Source organism: Pipistrellus hanaki (genome assembly GCF_964339955.1).
Source record: "Pipistrellus hanaki genome assembly, chromosome: 14".
Taxonomy (NCBI): Eukaryota; Metazoa; Chordata; class Mammalia; order Chiroptera; family Vespertilionidae; genus Pipistrellus; species Pipistrellus hanaki.
Window position 1 is genome coordinate 53147801 of NC_140516.1, and position 26149 is coordinate 53173949.

At 67.4% G+C, this 26149-nt stretch overlaps 1 protein-coding gene across 3 annotated transcripts; it reads right to left on the reverse strand.

Annotated features, from left to right (window-relative positions):
• Nucleotides 1-589: 589 nt before the first annotated feature.
• LHPP (phospholysine phosphohistidine inorganic pyrophosphate phosphatase) lies at nucleotides 590-25850 on the reverse strand. Of its 3 annotated transcripts, XR_014796822.1 has the most exons (8): nucleotides 24972-25830; nucleotides 15566-15753; nucleotides 15265-15418; nucleotides 13707-13770; nucleotides 12970-13062; nucleotides 9775-9866; nucleotides 1113-1420; nucleotides 592-921 (listed from the first exon to the last, which is right to left on the reverse strand). XR_014796822.1 is itself a non-coding variant. In XM_084904609.1 (7 exons), exons 1-7 carry the CDS (start codon nucleotides 25094-25096, stop codon nucleotides 1324-1326), a joined length of 813 nt encoding a protein of 270 aa, XP_084760735.1. In that variant the 5' UTR covers nucleotides 25097-25830; the 3' UTR covers nucleotides 590-1323. The 3 variants fall into 3 exon arrangements, 2 of the variants coding, with proteins under 2 accessions (XP_084760735.1, XP_084760736.1); XM_084904609.1 differs by having other exon boundaries at nucleotides 590-1420; XM_084904610.1 differs by lacking the exons at nucleotides 592-921; nucleotides 1113-1420; nucleotides 9775-9866; nucleotides 12970-13062 and adding an exon at nucleotides 13338-13611 and having other exon boundaries at nucleotides 24972-25850.
• Between the last annotated feature and the right edge of the window lie 299 nt (nucleotides 25851-26149).

Below are 26149 nucleotides of genomic sequence, written 5' to 3' on the forward strand. Positions count from 1 at the left end.
GTGTGTGTGTGTGTGTGTGTGTGTGTGTGAGATAGAGAGGTGGAGGGCTCAGCTCCTCACCCCATTGGGAGCCAGGACGCGCATGGCAGCCGTGGAGACACCCCGTCTGTGACCTCCAAGTCCAGATGTGGGGGGCCCGCCTTTCAGAGCCCCCAAGAGCATCGATCGGCCCCAGTGCCAAGAGCCAGGCCCCGGGGTGGATCCTGCGTCACCGTGCTGCCGACGGCCGGCCCCCCCAGAGCCCTGCGGGCACCTGCCACCGGGTCGCCAAGGAGGTGGCCCTGGAGGACAGGGTGGCTCACCGCCCAGCTGGGCGCCCAGCGGGGCCGAGGGGGCTCGGGCACTGCCGCCCTCCAGGTCTGGTCGTGGCTGACACCCGTGGAGAGCTCGCCGCACTGCACAGCCCGCTGGCCACGCAATCTGCCCGCAGGGCTGTGCCTAGGACCCGGAGGTCCTGGGGGCCTCGGTTTCCCTGTCTGTGAATGAAAGGGCTGGGCAGCGGAGGAGTCCCAGGGCCGGCCCTCTGCTGTTCGTGATTCAAGCCCCCGCCCCCCAACCTCCCCCCCGCGCCCCCTCTGCCCCGGCAGCTGAAGCCCAGGTCGCCATAGGCTAGGGGTTTATTTCCGGTTAGTGTCCTGCACACAGTGGGCGCCATGGCTCCAGGAAGCGCCTCTGCCCGCAGCCGCCCAGCGTTCACGTTAGGGTGCTGAGTGGCCACTCAGTTCCGTTTGGGGGGGGGGGGGGGGCGGGGCGGGGCCCGCAGGTGGCTCGGCTGGGGCTGCACCGGCCGAGGGAAGGCCGTGCCCTCCAGGCTCCGAGGTGAAAGGCCAGGAAGGTGGGTGACGAGGCTGGGACCTGCCTGGGCCCACGTGGAGGAGCATCCACAGCACCCGGTGCCCGTGTTCTGGTGCCCGGAGAGCACTGCACGCGGGTGCCCGTGTTCCGGTGCCCGGAGAGCACTGCACGCGGTGCCCGTGTTCCCGGTGCCCGGAGAGCACTGCACGCGGTGCCCGTGTTCCCGGTGCCCGGAGAGCACTGCACGCGGTGCCCGTGTTCCCGGTGCCCGGAGAGCACTGCACGCGGTGCCCGTGTTCCCGGTGCCCGGAGAGCACTGCACGTGGTGCCTGTGTTCCCGGTGCCCAGCCCGCCCGGGTTTCTCCTCGGGAGGCCTAGCCCACTCCCCTGCTCCACCGGCCGCGGGCAGGGGGAGGCCGCAGGGAGGGAGGGAGAGGGCCCCTCGCCGGCCTGTGGAGGGGAGGGCAGAGCCGGGGGGCGGGGGCGGGGGCGGAGGCAGAGCCGGTGGCCTGGGCCTTCCCGGAGCCGTCACTGGTCCGCGTGCCGCAGCAGCAGGTCCACGGCCTCTGCCAGGTTGTCCACGTACCCGTCAGCCTTCACCTCGGGGTGGTGCTCGTCGCTGGGCCTGGGGAGGGCGGGGGCCGTCCGTCAGGCCAGAGGCCAGGGCTCACAGCAGAACAGAACCTCCCCCTGAAAACACCCCCGTCCCCATTCATCCTCACGTCCCCGGTACCTGCCCCAGGACCGCCTCCCCGGCCCCTCCAGGGCCCTCCGGCCAGCTTTACTGTCCTCAAAGGAACGCAGCCCCAAGGGGGCACCTTGTGGCCCTGGCCAGTTTGGCTCAGTGGATAGAGCCTCATCCTGCAGACTGAAGGGGCCTGGGTTCGATTCCGGTCAGGGCACAGTCCCAGGTTGCAGGCTCAATCCCTAGTAGGGGATGTGCAGGAGGCAGCCGATCCATGATTCTCTCTCATCATTGATGTTTCTCTTTCCCTCTCCCTTTCTCTTTCTGAAATCAATAAAAATGTGGTTTTTTGTTGTTGTTTTTTAAAGGCACATTGTGATGAGACTCTGGCCAGCCCTCTCTGTGCACGGTACTAGCCAATCGGCATACGTGGCTGATCGTGTTTAATTACGTGTCATTTAAACCCGAGGATCCATTAAAAGAGGATTGCAGGAGCGGCCGGCGGGGTTTGCCAGCACAGGAAATCGGGGCTTTCTGTCTTCATTGCAGGAGGTTGCTCAGGGCTCGAGGGACCTGTGCGTGGAGCTCCTCGCCTTCCCCGCCCGCCCCGAAGGCCCAGAGCCCCCTCCGTGCTGGTGTGTGGCCCGTGGGGCCTCCATCCCGCACACGAGGGGGCTGGACCCCGAAACCCAGCAGTGGTGTGCCCTGCAGTGGGCGCAGAGCAGAGGGGCCTGTGTGGCCTGGGGGTGGGTGAGCACACGCTGCCCCCCAGGACGAGGGACAGCCACGCCTGGCCCCATGTGTGCGCACAGCCCCGGGGCGGGCATCCGACACATCCACGCCAGATGAGGACACGGACAGGAACACGGACACGGACACAGACACGGACAGGGGCTGGCACCTGCCCGGTCACGGCAGGGCGTGCGGAGCCCGGGCTCATCTTAGCGGCCTTTCCCTCGGCGCGTGGGACACGGTCTCACCCAGAGCCCCGTGTGCTGTGGCTTCGGCAGGGCCCAGCGGCTGGAGGCGGGCGCCCTCCCGCTGCGGCTCCAGGATGGGGCGGCCCAGGTGCTGGCCGTGCAGTGAGCCGGGCGCGGTGTTGGTGGAAAACCCACGAGGAGATGAGGGAGGCACCGTCACATGGACCCCCACGAGGGGCTGAGAGCCACGTGGCCACCCCGCGCCTCCCGGTCTGGGCCGCCCGGCGGCCAGGGCCCAGGCCAGGCCTGACGGGGCTGCTGCACCCGCCCGGGCAGGGGGCCGGCCTGGCGAGGAGGGACTTCCCGTGGACCCGGCCCGCCCACCGCTCTGCCGGAGGGGGGAACCGGCCTGTTCACCGCAGGTTCCAGCCGGTGGCGCCCTGTCAGCCAGAACCGACCACAGCGCCAGCTGCTTCCTGCATGGGCACCTGGGCGGGGAGGGCACAGGCAGTGGCCAAAAGTGTGGGCGTGCCACGTGCTGCCCACGGTGTGCGGCGTCCCCGGAGACCCCTCACCCTGACAAAGTCTCTCTGAGTCCCCGCCTCTGCCCGTTCACAGGCGGGGAGGCCCAGGCGGGTGCCGGGCACAGAGTGACTTCACGAGCAGAAGCCGGGACTCGGGCTGGGAAGGTCCAGCACGCCCCAGCGATCGGGTGCGGCACCTGCAGTGCCCCTCGGATGGGCTAGCGGCCTCTGGGTGCCCCCCCTTTCCCTGTGGTCCCCCTCATCCGTCACCCACTGGTTCCTGCTGCCCGCCCCAGAGCACCAGCTGCCCCTCCCCAGAAGCCGGTCCTGGCACATACCCCCACCTCCCCCCGGGCGGTGCCTGCCCTGAGCCCCGTCACTCCACCGCACCGTCTGCTTAGCTGTGCCCCACCAGGGGGGGTGATTCCTGAGGTCTGGGCGTCGTGGGGGGGGGGGCGCTGGGCGTGCGTGGCCTTCCTGCCACGCGGCCTGGGCCTGGCGGAGGGGCCTCACCATCGGGACGTGGGACAAGGCCGCGCCGAGCCCGGTCCCCTCAGCCGTGAGGGGAGCAGAGCCTCCGGGCTGCGGGGGGGTCGGGGAGACGGTACGGAGGGCACAGCGTGGCCTAGGAGGGGATGGGTGGCGGGTGCTGGGAGGAGGGGTGGCAGGGGTGGGGGGGAGGGCACCCTCGAGGGCCACTCTGCGGAGGAGAAGACGAGGGCCACGCAGCCAAACTTCTCGGGGACCTTCTCCCCCTCGGAGCCCAGCCCGCGGGCGGTGTCCCACCACGGAGACACGGGTGCTGGCAGGATGGACGCCCGGCGCCCGGAGGGACTCCTCCCAGAGGGCCGGCGCCCTGTCCGCTCCCAACCAGCTGGGAGCACCTGCTGCACGGCCAGACCCCCCGGGAGCCGGGGCGGAGGGCGGCGTGGGGGGCTCAGGGCAGCCCTCGGGGCCCGGACAGCTGGTCTCTGCCACCCCCAACGCCCCCCACAGGGCCTGGCAGCTGCTCGAACCCCATGAGGAGAACGTGGTGCCACCTGGCGTGCGTCCAGGTGGAAACCAACGGCCCGGCCCCTCGCAGCCGGCAACTGCTAAGTCCCCATGCGCCCCAGCCCAGGGGGTGCCCTCCGCTTCCCGGACACCCACCACCCGCTCCGGAGGCCGGGGTCCCCGTGCACCCCCAGGCTCAGGGGTTCCCCCCGCTTCCCCCGGAAACGCCACCACCCGCTCCGGAGGCCGGGCCGCGGGGTCCGGAGAACCATGGCCGCCAGGCTGCCCCACTGCCCCACCCGGGCTCTGAGGTCTCGTGAGGAGCCCGGAGAGGGAGCATGTGGGGGGGAGGGGGGTCCCTCCCTTCGGTGACCAGGCCCTCCGAAGGCCCGGCTCCTCGCCGCCCTGGGGGCTGGGCCAGGGCCTGGGTGCTGGAGGGGCACTCTGGCCGGGCCCCATGCTGGCACCTCCTCAGCGGTCCTGGGGGTGGCACCAGTGTCCCGCACTGTGTGTGTGACTGCCCACAGGTGCATTTCCTCCCTGAGCCGCAGGGGGCGCTGCCCACGGTGCAGAGGCTGCTGGGGCTCCGCAGAGCGCCCTGAAGCCAGGAAGGCCCCTCAGAGGCGGCGGGCAGGGCACGGACCTCACGGTGGGAGTGCTGGGACAGGATCCTGCTTCCTGCGGGGAGAGGGCCCTCGCGGCAGCCTGGGCCTCCGACAGTGGAGCAGGCGCTGCCGGCCCTCCCTGAGCCGCTGTGGGTCCTGCTCTGTGTGGGTGAGGACGCAGGCCTGGCAGGGGCTGCCCCCCGGACCCCCCAACCCCTACCCCCGAGCAGGTGGGTGGGTACTGGGCCGAGGCCCATCCCGTCTCCTGCAGGATGGCCCCTGCCCTCAGCCGAGCGTCACGGGCCGCCCATGGGACAGGCCGCTGTTCCGATGAGGCCCCGGAGCCTGGGCAGGGTTGCCACGTCCCGGTCACCCGGGGGGCGAGGGGGGTGCCAGGGCCACGTCACACCCGGGCCAGCAGGAGGCCTCTTGGCTCCGATGACACATCCTGAGCGCGAGGAGGACCCCGGCTGTCCTCCCAGCCCTCGCTGCCCGGAGGGCGAGGCCAAGGCCAGCGCGGCCCGCCCCCGCGGGGAGGGGGCACGTACACACAGGACAAGGACTCACCAAGCCCGGCCGCAGGCTCGGTGCTGAGCATCCACCCAGGAACCAGGGGGTCAGGGTTCGGTTCCCAGTCAGGGCTCCCTCCCCAGTGTGGGGCGTGCAGGAGGAGCTGGTCCCTGATTCTCTCTTCATGGATGTTTCTCTGTCTTTCTCTTCCCTCCCCCACCCTTCCATCTCTGACATCACGGAAGTCTATATTTTTAAAATCTCACAGGCTAATGAGGGATGCCGACAGGGACCCGTCTGGGCGTCCCAGCATTCCCCGTGGGCGGGCGCCCGTGGCACCACGGCTCCCTGGGAGCCAGGGCACCTCCCTGCCCAGGCCTCAGCCCTGGCTCGCTCTGCAGCCCCAGCCCCGAGGTGCTCGCCTACCCTCACCCCCCCATTTCCTCTGCCCTGGGGGGCGGGGAGAACACCGTGATTGGAGGAGTGAGCCGTGTGCAGTGATTTGGAAAGAATGACGGTGCCCGGCCAGGACGGCGGAGAGCTTTCCTGAAAGGCCTTGGCCTGGAAACATTAAGTCAAACAACCGGCGTTGGCAGCGCGGCTCCTGGCACAGCCAGCCCCGGCGGCCAGCACACCGTGGGCCTGGGGTAATGCCGCCTTCACGCCGAGCAGGAGCGCTGCCAGGGGCTGTGGACCAGGGGGCGTGGCTCAGTGGTTGAGCGTTGACCTATGAACTAGGAGGTCAGGGTTCAATTCCCTGCCAGGGCACAGGCTGTCTCAGCACTGTGGCCGCGTGGGCGCAGTGAGCGCTCCCCGTAACCTCTCCCCCCGCAGCCGGGAGACCCGCTCACACCGATGTCCCCCCCCGTCTGTCTTTGTGCAAAAACCCACGAGGGGCCATCCCGGCTGAATAAACGTGGCAGGATGAGAGCTGGAACCCTGCCCTGGCTGGTGTGGCTCAGTGGATGGAGCATCAGCCTGAAGACTGAAGGATCGGGTTCGATTCTGGCCAAGGGCATGCACCTGAGTTGCAGGCTGTGTGGGAAGCAGCCGATCGATGTGTCTCTCTCACATGGATGCTTCTTTCTCCCCCCCGCTCTCTCCTTTCCACTCTCTCTAAGAAAAGGAACAGTGTCTCCACTAGCTGCCCCCGCCCCGCCCAGTGCGGTGTTCTCGCCACTCCCCCTCTTCCCGTCTCTCCGCTCTGCTCTCCGGGGCACAGACTGCCCGGCCTGGACCTGCGGGCACCCCTCTTCCAGCTGGGGACGTGGTCCCCCCCGCCGAGGTGGGGCTGTGGCAGGGCCACCCGTGCCGTCTGGGGGAAACGCGGAGGGAGGCGGCAGAGGGCAGGCCGGCAGCTGCGTCTTTATTTATAATCCCAGCGCCCAGGCCCCGAGAGGTCTGGAGAAGAATGAGGCCGGGACGTTTTCCCAAACATCCTCCGAGGCTCTGGCAGGAGCGGCCCCGGGGCTGAGAGCGGCTGTGTCCGTCAGAGACACTGCCCGGCCCCGCGCGGCGGCAGAGGAAACACCGAACACGCGCGGGACCAGGGCCCCCGAGCCACACGTCCGTGTTCGCCGGCGTGGGAGCGGGCAGTGCGGTGAGAGCCGGCCCGGCCCGGATGCCCTCCCTCGGACCCGGGACCGTGGGCACGGCCGGGGCAGGGGAGGGCACGGGCGGCCCTGCAGGGGCATCAGGGCAGGGAGTTTGGCTGTGCCTCCCGCTCCACACGCTTTTCTCATTGTCTCTCGTCAGCACCTGCTTCAGGCTGAGTCTGCGGAGCCCGGGGCTGCTGGGCGGGCCTCCGAGCCCCAGAATCCCCTGGCCGTCCGGTCGCCGAGCCCCCCCGCCCCCCCTGGGCAGCGTCAGAGGCCTGGGCGGCCTCACCCCCAGCCCGGAGGCCGGCGTGGAGGGTATACGGTGACGGCGAGTTCCCGTGAATGTTAATTAGGCGCCTAATGAGCGGTGCCCGCCGAGCTGTGGGTCAGACCAGGTTTGTGTGTAATCACCCTAACGGGCATATGGATCGCAATTACGCTCCAATTAAACCCCAGCGTATCGCATGTTAATCAGCCGGGCCTCCTCCGCTCCGGCCGCCCCTGCGGCTCCCGGCACCTGCGGGCAGGCGGGAGGCTGTCGCGGTTCAGAGGACGAGGCCGCGCATCATCCGCCCATCCGCCCGCGCTGCCCGTGAGGAGCCCTGGGCCCTCACCGCCTCTGACTCCGCCCCCAGCAGCCCCGCGTCTCTCCTGTCTCCGGCGGGAGGTGGTGAACATTAACCCCCTCTCCGCGTGGGGCCCGCGGGCGGGGCAGAGGGTGCTGGGAACCCCGATGCCTGCACGAGGGCTGGGGCGGCAGAGGGTCCGAGAGGAACTGAGAGGCAGCCCAGCGGGGCTGGGGCGGCGGGAGGTGCCGGAGGCGGGGGGGGGGGGGGGGGGCTACTTGCAGAGAGGAGAGGCGCCTCCGAGCAGAGGGAGTGGGAGCCCCCGCCAAGGGCACCGGCGGAGAAGGAGGCGGCTCAGTGAGGCTGGGAGGCCGTCCACCTGCCTCAGGTCCCGCAGAGCGACGCCCTCGGCACCAGGCTGGCACCCCGTGTCCCCACGCCTCACCGGCCGCACCACGCGAGGTGGCGGCGGGGTGGGGGGGCGGTGAGCCTGGGAGGCTGGGTCACCGGCTCTGAGGCGGGACGACAGGGCCAGGCCCGGGAAAGAGGGAGGGTGCCGGCCTGGCTGGGACCTGGCGGGGGGCGCCCTCTAGTGGCCCCAGCAAAGAGCGGGGTGGGTAAGGCACCGGCCCCTGTCCCTAAGGTCTGGGACAGGCAGGAGGCCAAGGGCAGGGCTGCCGGGCAGGGAGGGGACAGGGGGTGGAGGAGCACTTGGGGAAACCCTGCTCTCCTGAGGTTGTAAGTTGGCGGGGGGGGGGGGGGGGGGGACTCAGGGAATCACCAGGCCGAGCAAACAGCAATGGCTGACCGTCAGCCCTGCCCCAAAGAGGTCCCGGTCTCTGCGCACGCTCACAATGCGGGGAGCGGCCCCTCTTCGGGGGGGGGGGGGGGGGGGGCGGGGCGGTAAGGATGGGGGCAGAGGCAGCGCCAGCCTCAGCACGACCCGGGGTCTGCCCCGGGCTCGGCCCCGCTGGCTGCTTCCCTCGGCAGGGCTCCCGGGGTCACAGGTCACGCCTGTGCTTCTCAGCTCAGGTGTTGCTGGCCACCGGCCTCGGCTTCTGGGAAGTCCTGGCCGCGCTGGCCTCTTGGTCACATGCCCGTCACCGAGCCAGGCGCTCCCTGTGCCCCTGCCCGGCCCTGGCCTGGTGTGTGCCCGCAGCCCTGCCCCCGGAGCCAACAGCTCTGATCTCAGAGGCCCCCCAGGCGGCCTGACGCCCTTGGGGCCTCGGCAGAGCCCAGGGCCGGGGCCGGGGCTGTGGCGGTGAGGCCGTCCGCGGTGCACTCGGCAAGCGAGCCGTCCCTCACCCCTCGGCCCGCTGTGGCCGGTGCTGCTCGGACCAGCTGCTCCCACAGCCAGGCGGAGGAGCGGCTGCAGAGCTGTGACCTCCGGGCCGCACTGGCACCTTCCTCCTCGGCCCTGCGGTGGAGTCAGTGACCGCCCAGGGGTGTCTGGGCTGCACCCCGCTCAGGCCCCAGGTGCCCTCCTTGGGTGTGCGTGTATGTATGTGGGTGTGCATGTATGTATGTGTGTATGTATGTGTGTGTGTGCGTATGCGAGTGTGTATGTATGAGTGTGTGTATGTGCGTACGTACGTGAGTGTGTATGTGTATGTGCGTGCGTGGGGGGGTGGGAAGGGGGTCTGTGCCGTCTGCAGGCCCCGGGGTCGCTCTGGCCGATGAGCGGCCTGGCCCGGCCCGGCCCGCTGCCTCACTGAGTGGGGGCGGGGAGATGGGCACCAGGTGACTCGCCTCCCCAGGCCGCCCCTGGAAGGAAGTTCCGTTCCTTCCGAACAGAACCCGGAGCCTCTCACAGGCGGACGTCACGGAGCCTGGGCAGGGCTGAGCTCGGGCGGCAGCTGTCGGGGCAGCCCGTCAGGGTGCCCACTGTGGAGTCCCCTACCCTCACCTTCCAGCCCGGTGCAAGGCGGCTGGGACCCGGAGCCAGCCCACCGGCCGCCCTGCTGGGTGGAGGCCCCAATGGCAGGGCCCGGCGGAGCTTGGGAGCAAATGGCGCCCTGAGCCGGCCCGGAGGCGCCTGGGGGACACCGGGAACCCGGGCCCAGAGGCTCCCCAACAGGGCAGGCTGCTGGTCAAGAACCTGCTGGCCCCACGGGGACGAGGCCCGACTGGCCTGGGGCCGGTCACTGGCAGGTGCCCAAGCAGGTGCCACGGGGCCTCTGGATTTCCGGCCCCGGGCGGAGGGGTTGGGGGGGCCACAGAGCTCCTAGGCCTGCTCAGCCAAGGTGCAGCCTGTGCGCCCACAGTGCCCTCTGCTGGGGGTAAGGGGCAGGGCGGCCCCACTGCCCAGCAGGAGCAGAGGCCAGCCTGAACTTTCTTGCAGCTGCTCAACAAACATGAACATCAGCAGGTGAAAGCAGCATCAGGGTGGCATCTGCCATCAGCATGGCACACGCCGATGAGACCGGCCCCGGCCCCAAAGCCCCGGACGGCCGGGAAGGCAGCGCGGCCGGCCTCGGCCTGGGGACGGCCTGAGACCCAGCGGTGCCCACGTGGGAGGGAAGGGCCCCACTATCTGGCGGGCAGGAACCCGCAGGGGGCGGGGCAGCCGCGGGCTCACCTGAACTTGCCGGTCCGCACCTGCAGCGCCCGCATCCCGCACCGCTGCGCCCCGCCGACGTCGCCCACGATGTCGTCGCCGACCATGACGGCCTGCCACGGAAGCCACAGCCACAGAAGCCACGTCAGCGGTGCCGGGCCTCGGCTGACATCGCCAACCGTGGGATCTGACGGCTGCATGGCTCAGGGCTGAGCGTCCACCTGGGAACCAGGAGGTCAGGGCTCCATTCCCGGTCAGGGCCCAGGCCCGGGGTGTGGGCTCCATCCCCAGTGGGGGGCGTGCGGGAGGCAGCCGAGCGGTGATTCTCTCTCATTATTGATCTCTCCCTCCCTCTCTGAAACCAATTTAAAAAACTCCTCCCCCTCACAGGGACACCTGGGCCCGGGCGGCAGGGAGGACTCTGGTGGAGGAGCCGCAGCTGGGCTTCTGCCTGATGGTCCAGCCCAGGCCCGCAGGGTGCGGGGCCTGCGGGGTGGGGGCCTGCGGGGTGTGGGGTGGGGGCCTGGGGGGTGAGGGACCTGTGGGGTGGGGGTCTTCGGGGTGGGGGCCTGCCAGTGCGGGCCGTGGCGGGCGGCTGACAGCAATGTGCAGCGCGGGCAGCGATGCCCGTCTGGCCGGCCTGCTGCCGAGCAGCGGATCCCTGGGGATGCACAGCGCTCGGCGGTGAAGGGCAATGATCGCGGGCGGAGCAGCAATTACTGCCGGACGGCTGGGGATTGGGAAATCGTTGGTGAGGAGATGGGGGTCAGGAGGTGCGCTGTCGGGGGAAATAAGCCGCTGTCAGCCTGGGAGGGGGGCCGGGCCGGTGCGGCGGAGCTGCGGGCGGAGCTGCGGGCGGCGGCCACGGCCCAGCAGCCGCTCTGGTTTGGGCTCAGAGAGCAGGTTCCCCCCTTCCTTAGCGTGCGCCCCCGCGGCCTCGGCCCTGCCGTGCGGCCGGCAGCCTGCTGGTGCTGATGGGCTGCCGGGACCCCCACCCCGCACACAGGCCTGGCTCCCGGGAGGAGCCCCGGTCACCCCGGTCACCCCACACCGGAGGCCTCGAGGGGAGGAACCCGGGCCCCTCCACCGGCGGCCTCAGTGCGAGGAGAGCCCGCACAGCTGGGGCGGGGCCGCCATGACGAGGGGGCCAGCCTGCGGGGCCGTGCCTGCGGCGGGGGGTGGGGGACCCCCTCTCGAATGGGAGCGAGCAGCGGAAGGATGATGCTCCTAGGTGCCTCTCCCTCCTCCAGCAGGAGGCGCCGGTGGCCGCGGCCGTGAGAACCGGGCACAGGGCCCCAGGGGCTCCGTGCTGGACTCTGTGGGTCCCCCCGCAGGCGTTCCCCCGGGGCGTTCTGCTGGCGATGCCTGGAGACACTGCGGGCCACAGCGGGGCATCCCACGGGGCCAGACCCGCCCCCGAGAGCCCGGCCCTGTGCCCAGCACCCTCAGGCGGAGGGGCGGGTGCCCGGGGCCAGGGAAGAGCTTCCCGCAGACACACTGACACCCGTGTGCTCGCACCCGGTCAGGGGACCGGATTGCTCTTCTCTCCGTCACCTCAGAGAGGTTATAGGACCCACTCGGCACTCTGCGGAGTAAGAAGCCAAAGGAGCCGGGACCGGTTTGGCTTAATGGATAGAGCATCGGCTTGGGGACTGAAAGGTCCCGGGTTCGATTCCGGTCAAGGGCATGTACCTTGGTTGCGGGCATATCCCCAGTAGGGGGTGTGCAGGAGGCAGCTGGTCGATGTTTCTCTCTCATCGATGTTTCTAGCTCTCTCTCTCTCTCCCTTCCTCTCTGTACAAAATCAATAAAATATTTAAAAAAAGAAAAAAAAAAGAAAAAGAAAAAAAAAAAAAGAAGCCGAAGGACACGGCCATTATCGGGGTGTCCTCTGTGAGCTCACGGACTCAGGTCACAACAGTGAGTGCAACGGCTTCCTATGGAGAAGCAGCCAGAGTGCCGGAGGGACGGAGGACGGGCCAGTCACTGCAGCCCGGAGGGGGTGGGGCAGATGAACCCCGAGGCGGCTTGCCGGGAACGGGCTCTGGCCGCTGGCCGCAGGGCGAGAGAAGCCACAGGACCCGCAACTAGGGGAAGGGCTGTCACTCGTGAACTACGACCAGCACGGCGAGCCGTGTGGGAGCAAATAGGCAAGGGAGGGAAGGGAGAGCTCGTCCTCACGGGAAAGCCCGTCAGGGCTGAGCGTCCACCCGGAACCCGGAGGTCAGGCTCCATTCCCGGTCAGGGCCCAGGCCCGGGGTGTGGGCTCCATCCCCAGTGGGGGGTGTGCAGGAGGCAGCCGATCCGTGATTCTCTCTCACTATTGATGTTTCTCTCTCTCTCTCCCTCCCCCTTCCTCTCTCTTTAAAAATCAATTAGGACATTTTTAAAAGCTGGTGGTGAGGCGGCTGACAGCGGCTGCAGAGGTCTGGGTTAACTGCCGTCGTGCGTCATGATCGCCGTGACGGCCGTGTGACACAGCACGGGAGCTGGCTCAGGGCACGGGACATTCCTCGCGAATGTGACCTGGTTTTCCAACGGACGTGAGAAACCACCAGAAAGGTGCTCCGTCAGTCGGTCATCACGGGAGCTCAGTGATAGGACACCGGGTTCCTGACACACCGACAGCTGAAAAGATTCTCGATGGAAGTTAAACAGGTTTAAGAGGCGAAAGCCACACGCAGGGAAGGCAGGACCGCGTTTGGATTTGATGCAAAAACACATTGATGCCAGAGCGCGTTTCTGAGGCGGTCAGGAGCCCTAAGAGCGGACTGGAGTCACGAAAAGGCGGATGGCTGCCCGGCTGGCGTGGCTCAGTGGGGAGTGTCGGCCCAGGAACCAGGAGGTCCTGGTTCCATTCCGGGTCAGGGCACAGGCCTGGGTTGTGGGCTCGGTCCCCAGTGTGGGGCGTGCAGGAGGCAGCCGGTCCATGATTCTCTCTCATCCATCATAAATGTGTCTCTCTCTCCCTCTCCCTTCCTCTCTGATGTCAATAAAATATATATTTAACAAACAAACAAACAATAAATAAATAAACACTCAGCGGACTTCCTTTGCTGCCTCTTCCCGTTTCCAGCGGAGTCAGCTCTCGTGGTGCGGGGTCCGCGTGGGGCTGCCCGGCCCGCGGCCACGAGGCTGCCTGAGCCCAGCCCCGCGGCCGGCGAGGTCCCTCCCGGCCCAGCTGCCTCCCGGCACCCGCTCCCCAGGGCGACCTACCTGGTGGGCCTCCACGCCCAGCTCCCGCAGCGCCAACCGGAAGAACTCGGGCGAGGGCTTGCCCACCACCTCGGCCTGGATGCCGCAGGCGTACTGCGGAGAGAGGGCGCGTGGGCATGGGCGGAGCGGCAGGCCCGACTTCGGGGAGACAGCCCTGTGGGCCAGGGGTCTCGGGGCCAGGACATGTGAGCCCCAGACACGTGACAGACACGAGTGGATGACGCCACATCGGGCTGCCCCGAGCCTGGGGGAGGCGGCCATCTTGGGCATCCCATGGGCACCTGACCGGGTTCTCACCTGTATTCCTGTCCCCCCCCCCCCGCCCGCTGTCACACTCCCCCACGTCCCGTCTGTCCCTCCCCCACGGACAGGCAGGGCCAGCGTCCCGGTGCGGGCAGCGGTGAGGGGAGCTGGCCGGGGCGAGAGGCTAGGCCGGGACAGCGGGCCAGGCCTTCAGAGTGGGGGGTGGGGGGTGGGAAGGGGTTCAGTCAGGACAGGTCAGGCTGCAGGTGCCCAGGGTGGGGAGTGATGGTCCCACAGACAGAGCCCAGGAGGAGGTGCAGCAGGCACGCAGGGAGGGCCAGGGTCAGCACCGGGCATGGAGAGAGGGCAGCAGCGCTCGGGGGCGGGGCAGGCACCGCTCTGCAACGCAGGGGAGCCTGGCATGAAGCCCCAACTAGGGGGCCACTGAGCCCCCTCCTCCAGAAAGTCTGGAGCGCGAGGAGGGCGGGCAGTACCTCCAGCGCCTTCATGTAGCAGCCAACGTCCAGCATCAGGCCCGAGCTCTGCTTGTAGTAGCGCCTGGGAGAGGAGGGGACGGTGAGCGATGCCGCCCCTCCGGAGGGCCGGGGCGAGGGCCAGCAGGAGCCGAGCTGAGGGTGGCCGTGTGGTCACCACCCCGGCCAGCGGCACTCAGTCAGAACGGCCTGCTGCCTGCTCTGTGGGCCTCGCCACGGTGACGGACGGGGACCGAGGGCAGATGGGCCAGGCCCTGGGGAGGACAGCAGGCCCGGAGCACGTGCGAGCCCTGACTGCTAATCGTTACCCCGATTGCTGCTGGGGGAGAGACGCCCGCAGCTCCGGGGCCGGCCGCCTGTCCCACGAGCCGGTCAGACCCGCGGGGTCCGTGGGCGCCAGGTGCTCTGAGGAGAAGACAGCGGCGGACCGAGACGCCGGGCGCTCGGGCCCACCTCCCCAGTTCCCTTTTCCCTTCCCCTCCCCCGGCCCTAAAATCCGGAGACATCAGACCGTGTGGGCAGGGCAAGAGCAGGCGGGCAAGCCTCCCTCCACGTCCTCGTGACTGTGGGACTTTGGGCTGCTTAAGACCCCTGGGCCTCAGTTTCCTAATCTGTAAAATGGGCCAAAACCCCCACAAACCAACCAACCCCGGGACCTACTTTACAGATGGGGCTGGGGCTGAGGCAAGCTGAGCGCTCACTGTGTGCCCGGCCTGCAAACCACTGGAAACATTCCCAGACCGAGAGGAAGAGCAGTGAGGAGCAGGAGGGGGAGGAGAAGGAGCAGTGAGGAGGAGGAGGAGCAGTGAGGAGGAGGAGGAGGAGCAGGAGGGGGAGGAGGGGGAAGAGGAGGAGCAGGAGGAAGGAGCTGATGCGGGTCTCCCAGTTTGCGCTGGAATCTGTCCTGGGACTGTGTGCCGAGCACGTGCCCTGACTGGGAACCGAACTCGACCTCCTGGTTCCAGGTCAACCTCAACCGTGAGCCATGCTGGCCGGGCTGCTGTGCCTGTCGGACCTGTGAGAGCTGAGTCTCCCCCGGGAGCTGCCCGCTGGGCCCTCCCCCAGCCCAGGACCCGGGCGGGCAGAGAGCCCCGCCCTGGCCTCCAGGACCAGTGCCTGCCCCTCACCCTCTGGGTGCAGTCTGAGCCCATTTCTTTCTTTCTTTTTTTTTTAATTTAAATATATTTTATTTATTTTTCACAGAGAGGAAGGGAGAGAGATAGAGAGCTAGAAACATCGATGAGAGAGAAACATCGACCAGCTGCCTCCTGCACACCCCCATCGGGGACGTGCCTGCAACCAATGCACATGCCCTTGCCTGGAATCGAACCTGGGACCTTTCAGTCTGCAGGCCGACGCTCTACCACTGAGCCAAACCGTCTTCGGCTGAGCCCATTTCTAAAGCCACGAGGGGTGTCCTGATAGACAGGCCTCGCTGGCCTGCATGTGCCCCGTCCCTCCGTGTCCCCGTCCCTCCGTGTCCCCAGGCCTCCGTGTGCCGCCTCCTCCTCCTCCACGTGGCTCTGTGAGTCGGACCGGGCGCCTCACGCCCACTTACCCGCTGCCCAGGGAGAGGAGCACGGGGTCCGCCAGCCCCATGAGCACCTGGAAGGCCCGGTTCAGGTTGCGGTAGGAGAAGTGGTCCCCCGCGTCCCCGATGACCACGCAGTTGGGGTTGGACGTGTCGATGTGGTCAAACTCCGAGCGGACTTCTGGAAGCGGGCGGGGTCAGGGTCAGAGGCAGCCTGCCCCTCCCCCTGCGCCCCGCCTGTGCTGTGGCCCGGGAGGAGGGGTGCTGGCCTGGCCCGCGGGGAGGAGGTCTGCACCCCCTCCAGCCGCCCCCACGGCCCCGGGCCTACCGTCGTGGACCAGCAGGTGTGGCCGCAGGCCGCGCTCCTGGAGGAGGCGGCAGGCGGCGGGCGGCGGGGCGGTCACCTCGGCCTCGGACACGTCGAAGCCCAGGCCGCGCAGCTCGCCCACCAGGCGCCCGCGGGACTTCTGCGACTCGTTGGTGCAGAACCGCACCTTCAGCCCCGAGCGCTTCAGCCTGGGGGGGCGGGAGGAGCAGTGAGGAGGAGGAGGAGCGCTTCAGCCTGGGGGGACGGGGGGCGTTACCGCCAGGGCCTCCGGGGTCTGCCCTGGGGAGCGGAGGGGCCTCAGCTGAGGCACACCTGCCACTGCCCGGCCACGGGGTCTCGGTGAAGCACGCATGAAGGCAGCGTCCCGGCCGCGGGCTGCGGCTGCCGGCGGAAGTGGGAGGAAGGCAGAGCTGCTGCCAGCGAGGACGCGGACGGGCGGACGGGCCTTCGTCACGGCCGCGATCCGCCTGTTCTCATATCCGTCTTTCCCAGTCAGAGGGCTGTGCGTGGCCCGCTGTGCGCGTGGTTAATTGCCCTTCATAAAGACAGCTTGGCGTTTTAATTAGGCAGTTAATTATCGGAACTAACAGCATCACCTTGTGCCGCACAGACAGCCTCCCTGATCCGCGCTGGGACGTGGTCCACACCCAGTTAGCGGAGCCGCCGGGGGGAGGGGCCGCCGGGGGCCGTTCCTGCTGACGCCCCGTCCTTCTCAGAACGGCGAGCCCCTGCCTGAGCCGCGGAGCCACCTGCTCCCGCACGGCTTCGGGGCGGCAGACACGCGATGGCAGACCCTGTGGGGACACTGGCCTCTGGTCCCCTTCAAAGTGCCAACTTGCACTCTCCAACACCTCTGCCTGAAACCCAGGAACAGCCCGGCCGCCCGGCTCAGGGGCTGAGCGTCGAACTATGAACCCGGAGGTCAGGGTTCGATTCCTGGTCAGGGCACAGGCCCGGGTTGTGGGCTCCATCCCCAGTGGGGGGCGTGCAGGAGGCAGCTGATCAGTGATTCTCTCTTGTCCTGGATCTTTCTTTCCTGCTCTCCCTCTCCCTTCCTCTCTGAAATTAAAAAGGAGGAGGAGGAGGAGGAGGAGGAGAAGGAGGGGGAGGGGGAGGAGAAGGAGGGGGAGGAAGAGGAAGAGGGAGAGGAGGAGGAGGAGGAGTGGGGAGAGAGGGAGGGGGAGGAGGAGGAGGAGGAGGGGGAGGGAAAGGAGGAGGAGGGGGAGGAGGAGGAGAAGAAGGGGGAGGAGAAGAAGGAGGAGGAAGAGGAGGAGGAGGAAGGGGAGAGGGAGGAGGAGGAGGAGGGGGAGAGGGAGGAGGAAGGGGAGGGGGAGGAGGAGGGTACCTACAAGCCAGGAAGAGAACTCCGCCCAAGCAAGGAACAGCCACTCGCTGCCCCCTCCCCCCCCCCCCCCCCCCCCGGCCGCGGGTCTGCTGCCTCAGGGCACACGCCGGCCCCGGGCGGCCTGGACGTGAGAGTCGGAGGTCAGGGAAGCCCGAGCCGGCCAGGGGTGACTCCCAGGGACAGGCCGAGCTCCGGGACAGGCCATGTTCTCACCCCTCCCCCATCGCCCCAAACCTGGGACAAGGGCTCCCTGAGACCTCGGCGCTGCCCCACCCGCTGCCCCTCCCCAGGGCCCGGGGATGCGCCCGACTGCCTGCGAACTGACCTTCGCCTCGGCCCGGCGGCGGGGGGACCGCTGGGCGGCAGCGGCGGCGCCGGGCAATTAGGTGCCCACAGAGCGGCCCGCCCCGGCCTGGCCCATCCGCGGTGCCCATCTGCCGCCGCTCACCCGGAGATGATGGAGCCCGTCAGTGCGGAGCGGGGGCCGGGCGCCGCGGGGCTGGCTGACCTTGGCCGCCGTGCCGCCCGCTCTCTCCGCTGCCACGGGGCCCGCCCGCGGGGAGCTGGAGGGGCCGGGAGGGGTCAGGAGGGGCGCCTATGGGGTCCGCCGGCCGGCTGACCGGCCCCCTCCCCACCGAGGGCCGCATCCTACTCATCCAGCAAGGCCTGGTTCATGCCCCTCCCTCCAGGAAGGCCCGGGGCCCCGCCGCCTGGGCAGCGCCATCGGCCTCGGCGTGGCTCTCGGCCTGTGGTCCTCCCTGCCTCCCGCCGCTCCGGGCTCCCTCGGTGTTTCCTGAGGGTTAGCACCAGCGCTGGGCGAGCACCAGGGCCGGCACAGCCCCTCGCCAGCCCTCCCACCAGCCGCGGCAGTTCTCCATGTGCACATCCTCTGTAAGCTGGGCGTGACAACAGCACCCACCTCCCGTCGTGAGGACCCAGGAGGTGCCACTGAGCACTGAGCGCCGCCGAGGGCAGCGGGCAGCGGGCAGCGGGCAGGCGCCCACTCTCCCGCCCGAGCCTCTCCCCGCTGCCAAGGGGGCCGGGCACCCGGTCCGGAGACCAGGCCCACGAGACTCCCCCCCCCGCTCCATCCCGGAGGAGAGACCCCGCAGGTTCGGGGCTCCTGGGGGAAGGCGAGCCCCAGCTGGCAGATCACACTCCAGGTCACAAAGGAGATCGGCGCCCAGAGGGGAGGGGGCTTCTCGCCCTCACCGGCAGGCTGCTCTGCCTGCTTTGCTGTTGTTCTAATGTCTTTTTTGACGGCAGAGAGGAAGGGAGAGGGAGGAATATCCATGATGAGAGAGAATCCCTGACCGGCTGCCTCCTCCTGGGGGTCCAGCCCACACCCCGGTCGGTGCCCTGCCGGGGCCGGAGCCATGGCCAGACAAGGCTGTTTTAGTTTCTTTTTAAATATATTTTGTTGATTTTTTTATAGAGAGGAAGAGAGAGGATAGAGAGTTAGAAACATCGATGAGAGAGAATCATCCCCTACTGGGGATGTGCCCTCAACCAAGGTACATGCCCTTGACAAGAATCGAACCTGGGACGTTGCGGTCTGCAGGCCAACACCCTATCCACTGAGCCAAACTGGTTTCGGCCAAGGCTGGTTTTTCACATAGAAAAATACAGTCATCCGCACACACAAGGGACACCCCCACATCCATATGGGACATCCCCCCATACAGGGGACCCCCCCACACACAGGGGACACCCCCCACACACAGGGGACCCCCCCACAGGGGACCCCCCCACAGGGGACACCTACGTTGACTCCGGAGGGTCCGGCCCAGCTCCCGAGCGTGCCGACGGCAGCAGCTCAGGGCCAGGAGCCCGGGCTTTCCCGCCCCGGGCTGGGGCTGGCGCTTACACGTGTCCTGGGCTCCCGGAGTCCTGAGCCTCAGCCAGGCCGTGTGGTGACACAGCACCTGGCCCCCCACCCCCACCCCCGCTGGCGGTTCCCCGGGGCCGGGCACTGCGGGCACACGTGACCGCCGCCCTGGGTCACTGCGGGGCCTGGCTGCCGGGATCTCTGCTGAGCCAGCTGTGCCCCCTCTCCCTGCAGCACCGCCCCCTCCCGCTGGCTGTGGGCAGAGTGTGGGCAGAGTCCAGAGTCTGGACAGAGCGGAGGGGACGGGCGGTGGTAAGAACACGGCTGAGCCCGGGCCGCCCGCCAGTGGCCTGAGGACGGTGATGAGGTCACACAGACTGGACAGGCCCAGAGCAGGGCCTTGGGACACCAGGCTCACCTCCCTGCCCGTGGCCGCCCCGCCCCAGTGCTCCCCGCTGACCGGCCGCGCTGACCGGCGAGCCGCTGGGGCAGGTCGGAGACACGCGGAGCCGCAGACCTCAGGCGTCTGTTCACAAATTCCAGCGGGAGGCGGGCAGGGAGTGGCCGCCTCAGGGGGCCTCGCTGGACCAGACCCCGGCCCCGGTGACCCACCTTCTCTGGGGAGCAGCCCGGCCTGGGGAGTGCACAGCCACCATCCCGCTCTGGGGGGGTCTTTGAGCCTCAGGTTCCTTCTCTCTTTTTTAAAAAATATGTCTTTATTGATTTCAGAGGGAAAGGGAGAGGGGGAGATTAGATAGATAGATGATAGATAGATAGGTATAGATGATAGATAGATAGATGATAGATAGATAGATAGATAGATAGATAGCAACGTCAACGGGGAGAGGGAATCACTGACCAGTGGCCCTGCCCACCGACGTGGAGACCAAACGCTCCGCCCGGTCACCCCCCCAGAGGCAGGCGGGTTTACCTGTCCTCTCTGTTGTCTCTCTTTCTGAGCAGAAGGGGTTCGTACACATCGCTCCCCGGCTTTGTCACGTGCTACGGGCACGTGTCACAGGAACCAAAGCCAACAGCAAACGGAGAGCCCACATCCTAACAGGGCACAGTCCGCTCCCTCGTCGCCCCCCTGAGGGACACGTGGCAGGCCCCCCACACACACACACAAACCTCAGCCGTGGACGCCTGCACCAGGCGGGCGGTCTACCACGCCAGGCGCCCATCCTGCATCCACCCGCACACCCGCCCCCTCACCGCCAGGCGCCCATCCTGCACCCACCGGCACACCGCCCCCTCACCGCCAGGCGCCCATCCTGCATCCACCCGCACACCCGCCCCCTCACCGCCAGGCGCCCATCCTGCATCCACCCGGACACCCGTCCTCTCACCGCCTGGCCGCCCATCCTGTATCCATCGGCACACCCGCCCTCTCACCGCCTGGCCGCCCATCCTGCATCCACCCGCACACCCGCCCTCTCACCGCCAGGCGCCCATCCTGCATCCACCCGCACACCCGCCCCCTCACCGCCTGGCCGCCCATCCTGCATCCATCGGCACACCCGCCCTCTCACCGCCAGGCGCCCATCCTGCATCCACCCGCACACCCGCCCTCTCACCGCCAGGCGCCCATCCTGCATCCACCCGCACACCCGCCCTCTCACCGCCTGGCCTCGACACCAACGCTGCAGGTGTGAACCTCAAACACAGCCCCACTCAGCCGGCCGCGTGGCGCAGGGGTTCAGCATTAACCTGCGAACCAGGAGGTCAGGGTTCGATTCCCGGTCAGGGCACAGGCCCACGTTGAGGGCTGGATCCCCAGTGTGGGGGGTGCAGGAGGCAGCCGATCCGTGATTCTCTCTCATCACTGTTTCCATCTCTTCCTTCTCCCTCTCTCTAAAAATCAATAAAAACATATTTCTAAAAAATAACACTACTCAGACACCGCTCCTTTATTTGTTTCATTTGGGGGTTCCACCCGAGTTCATTTGGGGATAAGAGTGTGAACTCCCTGGACTGGGATCTGCGGGGGGCTCCGGCGGCTCCTGTGACCTGTGACCCATGAGCTTCAGGGCGGGGCCGTGAGGGGTGCTGGGCGCCACGGGCTCGGGAAAGGGGGTGCACCCTGCACCCTCCGCGTTTTCAAGGGAAAGGGGAGCAGGCCCGGAGGCCCCCACATCCCTGAGGGAAAGGGGAGCAGGCCCGGAGGCCCCCACATCCCTGAGGGGAAGGGGAGCAGGCCCAGAGGCCCCCACATCCCTGAGGGAAAGGGGAGCAGGCCCCGAGGCCCCCCGTGGCCCCCGAGGACATGACTGAGCCGGGACCGGGGTGTGGACGCCGGAGCCGGGATCCACGCTGGGGGGGATGTGAGAGGAGGCGGCACCGCAGGGAGATGGGAACACAGCGGGGTGAGCGGCCCGCTCTGGCCACCTCCCTCCTGAGCTGGCACGTCACCCCCACGGGGACCAGCAGGGAGACAGGACAGGACATTCTCCCAACGCCCCGTCCAAGGTCCGGGCTGAGTCAGGAGGTGCCCGCTGCCTGAACAAACTCGCCAGCCCGCCCCCCACAGTGCAGGCCGCAGGCAGGGGCCGGCCACGCGGAGGGGGGGGGGATGGAGCGGGCGAGAGGCTCCGGGCCGCCCAGGGTCCCTGCAGGCCGCCTCCCGGGACCCTTTAGTGGCCGATGACCAGCACCGGGGAGGTGGGGCCTGCGCCTGCCCGGCTCCAGACAGGGCCCCGGGCCGGACCTCCTGGCTCAGACCTGCTGGCGGGGCCTGAGTTCCGTGGGGCCCGGCTTCGGGGGCACCCCGGCTGTGAGGGCCCCGGGAAGGAGGGGCTGCGGCGGGCGGGATGAGCGGGGGAATTGCTTTATGAGGCCGCCTGGGCCCCGCAGGGCCTGGACCTTCCGGCCGGACAGTTGTGCTTTAGTGGCCGCCCGCCCCGAGGCAGGAAGCCGGGCCTTTCACATGCAGATGCTGGGGCGCTTTGTGCTCTGAATGGCTCCCCAATAAAGCGCCCGCCGGGACCCAGGCAGTTACGGATGTCCCAGGACCCGCCCCGCCCCGCGGTCCAGGCAGGAAACCCCGTCCTGGTGGCTCCAGAGGGACCACACTGCCAGGAAGGACAGGGGCAGAGTGCCTCCCGCCCTCCCATCCGGGCTCTGCCAGTCCAGGTGTAGCCTTCAGACCCTGCATCACTGGACTTGTGAGGCCACGCCCCCCGAGTCCCCATCCCCCCCCCCCCACCTCTCCCCAGACACCAGCCTTTGGGTGCTCTTTATGGGACCGGCAGTTGGGGGGCTGGGGGACGGGAGCCCTCAGAGTGAGCAGGCACCTGCAGGGTGGGGTGAAGGAAGGCGGTGTAGCTGGCAGGGAGAGCCGGGCTCTGCAGGCGGGCAGATGGGGGTGGATCCCAGCAGTTCCCAATCTCTGAGCCTGGGCCCACCCCCTTGGGGCTGGCTGTGAGGGTGGCTGTGAGGCCCCGCACCCGCGTGGGGCTGGGCAGGCCGCCCTCACTCCGTGGCGACGGCTGCTGGGGTCGAACGGTTTTAAAGAGCAGAGTGTATCCTCCCCATGGGCTGTCCGCAAAGGCGGGCCTTTTCAGGAAGTCAGGGACAGCTGTCACACAGAAAGCCCAGGAAGAGGCTGGGACTGCCCTCCCTGGGGTGCATGGACGGCCTGGTGCGGGGAGCCTGGTGCGGGGAGCCGGCCTGGTGCGGGGAGCCTGGTGCGGGGAGCCGGCCTGGTGCGGGGAGCCTGGTGCGGGGAGCCTGGTGCGGGGAGCCGGCCTGGTGCGGGGAGCCGGGGTGGGGAGCCGGCCTGGTGCGGGGGGCCGGGGTGGAGGCAGGTCTCCCCAGGACCCGGGTCCCCCTCCGCCCACCACACTGGTCCTGGGGAGGGGCCTTGTCCCCAGGCGCTTCCTCCAGTTCCCGGACTTCAAAGCCGCGGAGGGAGGTGCAGAGGGGCCTCAGGGGGATGGGGGCTGCAGAGGCCCATGCCCAGGGCCATTCACCTAGGCCCATGGTCAGCTAACTGCGGCTCTCGAGCCACCTGCGGCTCTTTGGCCCCTTGAGTGTGGCTCTTCCACAAAATACCACGCGCGGCCACGCACGTACAGTGCGATTGAAACTTCGTGGCCCATGCGCAGAAGTTGGATTTCGGCTCTCCAAAGAAATGTCAATCATTGTGCTGCTGATATTGGGCTCTGTTGACTGATGAGTTTGCCGACCACTGGCTAGGCACACAGGGCCTGCTCCGGAAACCTCCTGGTGGAGTCCTCTCTTGGCTCAGCCACTGCGGAAGGACATAGTCCCCCCACCTCCCCAGGGAACATTACTGAAACATCCCAGGGAAAAGCCCGAAGCCGCCTGTTTTCCTGGGGGAAGTTTCCGGAACTACACTCACTCCGCCTCACCCTGGCCTCCGCCCGGGCCCAGGCAGCCCAGCGTGTGGGGCTCCTGGGCCCCGCACGGCCACCAGGCTGGGCCGCGGGGAGGGCCTCGTCGCCACGGCAGCGGGAGCTGCGGGGGGTGTGGAGGGGGAGTTGGGGGACCAAGGGGACACACAGTGCAGACTGGCCCTGGTTATGTGGGTTCTGGGGCCTCAGGGCTCCGTTCCTACAGGGTTTCCCTCTCACATTGAAATGCGTTTGAACCTTAACTCCCATCCATCCACTCAATCTTCCACGACTGCCCTGCTCCCTCAGCCCAGACCCTTCACCTCCTCCCCGCCAGCCCAGCCCCGCCGCACTCTGCCCCCCTCCTCAGCGTCCCTTTCTTCCCGTCGCTATGCCAACCTGGCGACTTGGTCACTCATCTGTGCTCAGTTTACTGCCCACCTGCCCTCCGGACACGCGCCCACGAGGCCTTGTCTGCCTCAGTCAGGCCCCGAGGTCCGGTCCCCCCACAGGCAGCGCGGTGCCCGCTGGCCGCTCCCACAGGTGCCCCCACCTCGTGCCTGTGAAGGGGCCAGCCTGAAGCTGACCGTGGGGCAAACGGAGACCAAGACAGAGGCCACGCAGGCACTGGCCTGGCCCTCGGACCTGTGCCCCCAGGGCCCGGGGAGGCACCCGGGTCTGGGGTTCTTTCCTGGGCGCCATGCCCCCCTTTTTGAGTTCCCGGCCCCTCCAGCACCTCTGGCCTGGCCTTGCCATGAGGGCACTGTAGCTGCGGCACAGACAGGGGAGGTGGCTCCCTCAGCCGCCGTCTACAGGTGGGCAAACTGAGTCCCACCAGCTCAGACCCAGGTGGGAGGCCACGTCTTGTGCAGTCAGCCCTGGCCAGCTGCCCGTCGCCATCGTGGCGCACGGCCTGCGATGCCCTGGCCGTGACAAAGCCCAGGTCCAGTGTGCCCCCGCGGTCCTGGCACGTCCTCCATGCGCTGACCCCTCCGACTGTCTAACAGATGATCAAACACAGTCCACCTGCCCAGCTGTATGGCTCAGTGGTTAGGCATAGACCTTTTTTTTTTTTTTTTTTTTAATATATTTGTATTGATTTCAGAGAGAAAGGGAGAGAGAGAAACATTAATGGGAAGAATCACTGATTGGCCCCACACGGGGGATCACACTGGGAATCTGTGCCTGCAACCCAGGCATGTGCTCTGACTGGGAATCGAACCGCAACCTCTGTGCTCATAGGCCCACACACAGCCCACTGAGCCATGTGGCTGGGCGAGCATGGACTTTTGAACCAGAAGGTCAGGGTTCAATTCCCGGTCAGGGCACATGCTCAGGTTGTGGGTTCGATCCCCAGAAGTGGGCGTGCAGGATGTGTCCGATCCATGATTCTCTCTCATTGATGTTTCTCTCTCTCTCTCTCTCTCTCTCTCTCTCTCTCTCTCTCTCTGAAACCAATAAAAACGTATTTTTTTTAAAAAAAATACAGTCCCACTGAATTACAATGCCAGTCACACGTAATTCAAAGTTTCCTGGTAACCGCCTTAACACAAGTCAAAAGAAACAGATGGAATCAACTTGATAGGTTTTATTTAAACCTAACATATTCCTTTGATTATCATATCAACATGCAATCAATACGAACTATAGGCCCCGCGTGGATTTGACACGGACGGCTCATCCCCAGCAGACTGGCCACCTGCCCGGCGCTCCCCCGGGGCGCAGGCTCCTCCCAGGCGGGTTCTAGGGCTCCGGGAGGGGCAGGGCCAAGTCATCAGCCCCGCCCCCGGCCCCGCCCCCGCGGCGATCAGAGCGGCGGAGGGACCGGACCGGGCTGAGCGGTGGCCCGGCCCCAGGCGGCCCGCGCGGCGCACTCACCTCGCCACCGCGTCCACGGAGCCGGCGATCGGCCTGCCGCCGCCCTCGCCGCTGTCGTACAGGACGCCCGAGATGTCGAGCAGCACCCCGCGCACGCCGGCCAGCCGGTCTCCCCACGCGGCCATCGCGCCCGCCGCGCAACCCCGACTGCGTGTCCCGGCCCGACAGCTCGTCCCAGCCCCGGCTGCAGACTGCGGCTGCGCCGCCGCGCAGGGGCGCCTGGGAAGTGTAGTTCCGCGGGGCTGGGCCGGGGCGGGTCCCCAGGGGAAGAGGCGGGCTCTGCCTTTGGCCTTGGGGGTCACGTGCTCCCAAATGGGCGTCCTCTCCGCAAACCCCGGGGTAAAAGTCAGACCATGTGGAATGCTCGCAGGAGACAGACACCTGCGGAGGCAGCCGGAGTGAGAGCACCGCAGGCCCCGGGCTGCGTGGCGGGAGCGGGAGCCTTAGAGCCGGACCGTGGACCACACAGCCCCGCATCTGCCCAGCGAGGCCCAGGCGGGGATGCTGAAGAGGATGGCGGCTGTGAGCCTCGACGCCAGAACCAGCCGGAAGAATAGTGTGAGGGCGGGATGGTCCCAGGAGTGATAATATGGCTGCTGAAAGAAAGACCGTGCCATCCAAAAAGGAAAAACGGGACCCTGGCTGGTGTGGCGCAGTGGATGGAGCGTTGGCCTGCAAACTGAAAGATCCTGGGTTCGATTCCAGTCAAGGGCACAGGTCCAGGTTGTGGGCTCGATCCCCAGTGGGGGTTTTGCAGGAAGCAGCCGATCCATGATTCTCTCATAGATGTTTCTGTCTCTCTCCCTCTTCCTTCCTCTCTGAAATCAATAAAAACATATTGAAGCCCTAACCGGTTTGAAGGGCCCCCGGTGGGATTCCAGTCAAGGGCATGTACCTTGGCTGAAACCGGTTTGGCTCAGTGGATAGAGTGTCGTCCTGCGGACTGAAAGGTCCCAGATTCCATTCTGGTCAAGGGCATGTACCTTGGTTGTGGGCCCATCCCCAGTAGGGGGTGTGCAGGAGGCAGCTGATTGATGTTTCTCTCTCTCATCAATGTTTCTAACTCTCTATTTTTCTTCCTTCCTCTCTGTAAAAAAATCAATAATATATATATATTTTAAAAATGAAGACTGGGTAGCAAGATGGGAAATGCTCATGCTACCACATTATGTGAATAA